This window comes from Nicotiana attenuata, unplaced genomic scaffold (assembly GCF_001879085.1).
Source record: "Nicotiana attenuata strain UT unplaced genomic scaffold, NIATTr2, whole genome shotgun sequence".
Lineage (NCBI taxonomy): Eukaryota > Viridiplantae > Streptophyta > Magnoliopsida > Solanales > Solanaceae > Nicotiana > Nicotiana attenuata.
The window spans coordinates 3,669-9,994 of NW_017681080.1; the positions used below are offsets into that span (position 1 = coordinate 3,669).

The following is a 6,326-nucleotide window of genomic DNA, read 5'->3' on the forward strand; positions in this document are numbered from 1 at the left end:
AAGGTTGTTAATGGCCGATCATCAACTGACACTCATTAATCGTTTTAGGAACCGCAACGACACGACGCTTCAGTCGCTTCCGTCGCCTACGTCACGAGGATGACGTCATGATAGATCAAGGTATAAAATAAAAGCCTCATTTTGTTTCTCCTCATTACATTCCAAGAAACGAGGGGACTATCTGTATACGGTCAAAATCGAGCCTACCCGATTTTTCTATTTAATCGAGACAAGAGAGTTGAATCGGGGGGTAGCCTCATAATGAATCAGACCCAAGCTCGAGGACGGGGCATCAAGATCGAAGTGCCTCCCGAAATCGAGAGGTATAGCAACCAAGGTCATATGTGACAGACTTCGAACGAAGCACAGTAACAAAAAAGCGAGATATACGTAACCGGTCGAGGATCACGGCAGATATCTCGGAATAGATCAAATCAATGGTGGTTATTTGTGCCAATTGTTAGAACTGAGAGATCAAATGTAATCTCAAGCTGCCATTGTTGTGGCAGTTGAGCTCAAACGAGAGAAGAAGAGAGAACAATAGAGATTTCTAGAAGAAAGATATTTTGGGAGAAGAAATCTGATTTCATTCTTCATCGTATATCCTATATGTACATGTGCAAATGTAATGACAACTACCATTAGCTAATTACAAGAATACCCTTACTAGTATACTCTATTTTGTTGACTAACTATGAATATGACTATACATATAAATACAACTGATACTCTTAATACCCCCCCTCAAGTTGGAGGGGAGGAACTCACTGCCAACTTGCTGAGAACAGAACTATGCTTGATGCCTGTCAAGGCCTTGGTAAGAATGTCTGCTAGTTGAATATCTGTGGAAATGTGATGTAAGGTGATGAGGCCATCGTACAACTTGTCGCGGACAAAATAACAATCTACCTCTATATGATTGGTATGTTCATAAAACACTGGGTTTCTTGCCATGTGTAGTGCAGCCTGTCTATCACAAAAGACTGGTATAGGATGTAGGCAAGGTACTGTCAATGCTTCTAGCAGCCGTTTGAGCCAGACTAATTCTCCAACCACCTTCCTAATTGATCTGTATTCTGTTTCTGCAGAGGAGAGGGAGACTGTTTCCTGCTTCTTGGACTTCTAGCTAATAGGACTATCCCCCAGTAAGACTAGATATCCACTCACTGATCGTCTAGAATCAGGGCATGAAGCCCAGTCTAAATCACGGTAGGCTTTTACAGTGCAATCTGGATCGTTGGAGAGGAAAATGCCCAAGGATGGATTATTCTTAAGATACCTCAAGGCATGGAAAACATCCTTAAGGTGTGGCTCTCTAGGTGTTTACATGAACTAGCTTAAGTGTTGTACACTATAGGCAATATCTAACCTTGTATTGGTAAGGAAATTAAGCTTCCCAACTAATTTTCTATAGTAAGTAGGATATTCCAGTAAGGTTCCCTCTTCTGCCTTCAACTTGAGAGTGCAATCTAGAGGAGAAGTGACTGTGGTGTATTGACTGTCATATTCTCTTAACAAATCTGCAGTGAACTTCCTTTGTGAAATGAGAACCCCATTGCTTTTGTAGAACACTTCCAGTCCAAAAAGTAGTGCAATTTCCCCAGATCCTTGATTTTAAACTGATCATGGAGGAAAGACTTTAGTGCCTTAATTTCTTCTATATCTGTCCCTGTAAGAATCACATCATCAACGTAGACAGCTACAAATACAATTGAAAACCCATTCTTTTTATAGAACAAGGAGTAATTATTTTCTGAATGTCTAAAACCCCTGGTGCATAATGTTGTAGTTAGCTTGTCATACCATTGCCTGCTTGCCTGTTTTAGTCCATATAAGGACTTGTTCAACTTGCAAACTAGGTCAGGAACCTCAATTTGCAGTCCTTGTGGTACCTCCATAAACATTTATTCATGTAGATCTCCATGTAAAAATGCGTTGTTTACATCCAATAGAAACAAGTCCCAGCCTCTTTTAACTGCTATTCTAATCAGGGTCCTAACAGTTGTCATCTTGACAACTGGAGAGAATGTTTCATTGTAGTCTATTCCTGCTTGTTGTGTGTATCCTTTCACTACAAGTCTTGCTTTAAATCTTTCAACAGTCCCATCTGATTTGTGTTTGATTTTATACACCCATTTGCATCCTATAGCTTTCTTACCTGCAGGCAATGTAACTAGATCCCATGTATGGTTAGCATATAAAGCCTCAAACTCTTGTGTCATGGCAGCTTGCCATGCAGGGTTTAAGGCTGCCTCCTCATAAGAAGTTGGTTCAGAATCATGTGAAATACTTCTCATCATATGCTGACTATTGTTATTCAAGGCAGTAAAACAGATGTGTTGATGGTTTGAAGGGGTAAAATTTAGTAAGATAGTGTGTGAGGTATTTTTCTTTAGATTTGGAAGAGAGTACACATATTCATTCAGGTAACTTGGTGTTTTGACTGTTCTGGATGGTCTTGTATCATTACTAGTGTTTAGAGTATTGGTGGAATGGTGATCTGAAGTGTCTGAAGGACTGGGTGAATTTTCAGAAGAATTTGTATCAACAGGTGGGGAGTTACCTTGATCAAAAGGTGAGGAAACATTTTGATCATTTGGTGACAAAGTGTTGGTGACAGAACTTGGTGCGGTCCCATTTGGTGACTGACTGTTACTCAAAGTATCATCTTTGTGACCCACACATGTATGATCAGAGTGAAAGGATGGCAAGACACAAGGAAAAGAAGTGTGATCAGAAGACACAATAAAAGGAAAAACATGCTCATGGAATTGTACATCCCTGGAAATGTGTATTCTTTTAGTGGCCAAATTTAGTACCTTGTATCCTTTTGTGCCAAAAGGGTATCCTACAAAGACATGGGGTTCAGTTCTAGGTTCAAATTTGTCTTTATGAGTTTTGAGAACAGTGGGATAACATAAGCATCCAAAGCTTCTAAGGTGTGAATACTTGGGTTTCTTCTTGTAAAGCATTTCAAAAGGTGATTTGTTATTTAGGATTGTAGAGGGTAATCTGTTAATCAAGTATGTGGCTGTGAGGATGCATTCACCCCAATATTTAATGGGCAATTTGGATTGATATAACAGGGCTCTTGCAGTTTCTACCAAATATCTGTGTTTCCTTTCCACCACAACATTCTGTTGAGGTGTGTATGGACAAGTTTTCTGGTGTATAATCCCTTTGGAATTGAAGAATGATGAGGTTTCATTGGTGGCAAATTCCAGTCCATTATCAGACCTCATGGACTTAATGGAAGAACTGAACTGGTTTTCTATCATGTATACAAAATTTCTCAGCACTTGAAGAGTGTTGCTTTTACAGCTTAGGAGATATGTCCATGTGGACCTACTGAAGTCATCAACTATTGTAAGAAAATATTTGTAATTATCATGGGTCACTATGTGGTATGGTCCCCAGAGATCTATGTGTAAGAGGTCAAATTTGTGGAAGAAGTAGTTTTATGAGGGAATGATAATCTTGTTTGTCTGGCCATAGGGCAAATTGAACATAAGAATGGTTGTTTGGGTGCAAAGCTTACAGGTAAGGAGGATATTCCCCTCATTTTCACAAAAGGTACATGGCCTAATCTATTATGCCACAAGTAATCAACACATTTTCCATAAGATGAAGAATTGGAAAAGGATGCACACACATCAGTAGAACAAGAAGATATACAAGAACCTTTCTTATTGCTTGAAGATGGAACATTTACAGATGATGATGAAAGGGAATCAACAGGACATGTTTCTGAATGGCCATTATTTACAGTGAGTGATGTGTGTGATTGTGCATTGTTTGAATTGCTAGCAGAAACAGAACAAGAACTTGAAATGATAGGAGTAGAGACAGTAGCAGAACCAAGGAACTGGCATCTTGAGCAGAGGAAGTACAGACCATTCCTTGATCTACCAATCTCCAGAGGCCTCTTCATTGAAGGGGCCTGTAAAATGCAGGATGAATCAGAAAATTGAACGATCGACTTAAGATATGATGTTAGACAATGAACTGAGATCAAATTGAACCTAAAACTAGGAACAAACAACACTTTATGTAAAGTCAGTTTGGGACTAAGGATTGCATCACCAATTTCTGTCACTCTAACTTTGTATCCATTTGGTAAGGTTACTAGGAAAGGATAAGGTAAAATTCTAATGTTGTTTAATAGAGCTTTGTTATAAGACATATGATTTGTAGCTCCGGAATCTAGAATCCAATACTCAGCAGATGATTTGAAACATTTACATAAAAGATTACCAATGATTTCTTTATGAGTAGAGCAAGCCAGTATACCTGCAAAGTTTGCTGCTCCACTAGTAATGTTGTTTGAGACTTCAATTGCATTTCCACCATGGAAGTTTTCCAATAAATGCAGTAGCTGATTGTACTGCTCCTTTGTCAAGTTTTGAATCCCCACACCTTGATTTCCAGCATCTATTTCACGGTGTCCTCTTGAAACCATCTCATCTGTTCCTCCATGCACATTTGCAGCAGATGCCACATTTTTCCCTTTAGTGAATTTAAAATCCTGGGGGAATCTGTGCAATTTGTAGCATTTGTCTCTAGTGTGCCCTTGCTTCTTGCAGTAATCACAAAATAGGCGTGACCTATTTGATGGATAATTGCCTCTATATGAGTTGTTCCCTATGTTATTTCTCTGCTGTGCATAGTTAGTCCTAAAACCTGGATTTGCAGAACCATTGACATTCATTGAAGCAGACTCTATCATCAGATGATTGTTTGGCTTAACTTCCCTTTGCTTTTCTTCTTGGATTAGGATAGAGAAGGCTTGTGCAATGCCGGGCAACGGATTCATCATCAAAATGCTCCCTCTCACAACTGTATAAACCTCGTTCAATCCCATTAAAAACCTAATTAGCCTCCTGTCTTGTTCCTCCTTCTGCATACTTGCCTTGGCACAAGTACATTGGCATTTACATTGAGCATGTGCATTTAAAGTGTTTAACTCTTCCCAAAGTTTCTTCATTTTCGTGTAATATCCTGTAATGTCTAGGGTTCCCTGACTTAGGTCATTGATTTACCTTTCAAGCTGGTACAATTCTGCTCCATTCGTCTGATCGTACCTATCCTCCAATTCCTGCCATAATTCCTTCGCATCGACTACATATTGCAAGCTATCTGCTAGATCCTTTGAGAGTGAGTTGAGAATCCACGATGTTACCATATCGTTGCATCTCTCCCGCTGTTCGAACATCGGATGGCAGGAATCTGGCTTCTTACACTTTCGATTGATGAAGCCGACCTTATTCTTCACTGAGAGAGCTCTGAGCACGCCTCTTCTCCAAGACCTATAGCCAGTTCCGTCAAATACTACCGGCACCAGTGTCGACCCGGCACTTTCTGAAGGATGCATGTACAGAGGATTGGTTGAATCTAATGTATCCTTGTTTACGTTAGGCATATCAGTTGAATTCGAAGTATCACCATCTACCGCCATGATATAGGATGAGGTAATTCACAAATCTGTGAAATGTGGGTCAAAAATTAGGGTTTCACGATCCTCGACTTGTGACTGCTAATCGAGAAGAAATTGATGACGAAAATGATAAATCTGAACAAGAATTGAGTTGTACGTGAGCCTGAGCTCTGATACCATGTTAGAATTGAGAGATCAAATGTAATCTCAAGCTGCCATTATTGTGGCAGTTGAGCTCAAACGAGAGAAGAAGAGAGAACAATAGAGATTTCTAGAAGAAAGATATTTTGGGAGAAGAAATCTGATTTCATTCTTTATCGTATATCCTATATGTACATGTGCAAATGTAATGATAACTACCATTAGCTAATTACAAGAATACGCTTACTAGTCTACTCTATTTTGTTGACTAACTATGAATATGACTATACATATAAATACAACTGATACTCTTAGTACTAATCATGGAATTTACTTTTATAATTAGAGTTATACCTTAATTAAAATTCCTCTACTATATAAAGGGGAGTCCCCCATCATTTGTAATCTTATAAATGATAATCTTATATTCATACAGATCAAAGCAATAGAATATTCTCTCTTTAAACTCGCGTTCTGTTGTTTATCAACTTGCTACTCTTTAACTGTTCTTGCTCTATCAAACTCGAGGGTTCATTAGCTCGAGGGCATTGATCAAAAGCTGGTTTGCTTTGCATTATTGTCAATTTGCATCACATATCTTTACACCACATTACAAGTTTGATGGTTAGGGTAAACACTTTTAATTTATGAAAGTTAATTAACAGATATATTGCGATAAGCAAAATTAAAATACTAACGGAGATACCAAAATTGCAATTTCCTAATTTATGTTTCCTTAACAAATTCTTCA

General features: G+C 38.6%; 1 protein-coding gene across 1 annotated transcript; it reads right to left on the reverse strand.

The window, feature by feature from the left end:
• Nucleotides 1–744: 744 nt before the first annotated feature.
• Nucleotides 745–1,904, reverse strand: LOC109221903. Its single transcript, XM_019386333.1, has 2 exons — nt 1,532–1,904; nt 745–1,082 (listed from the first exon to the last, which is right to left on the reverse strand). Exons 1-2 carry the CDS (start codon nt 1,902–1,904, stop codon nt 745–747), a joined length of 711 nt encoding a protein of 236 aa, XP_019241878.1.
• Nucleotides 1,905–6,326: the final 4,422 nt, after the last annotated feature.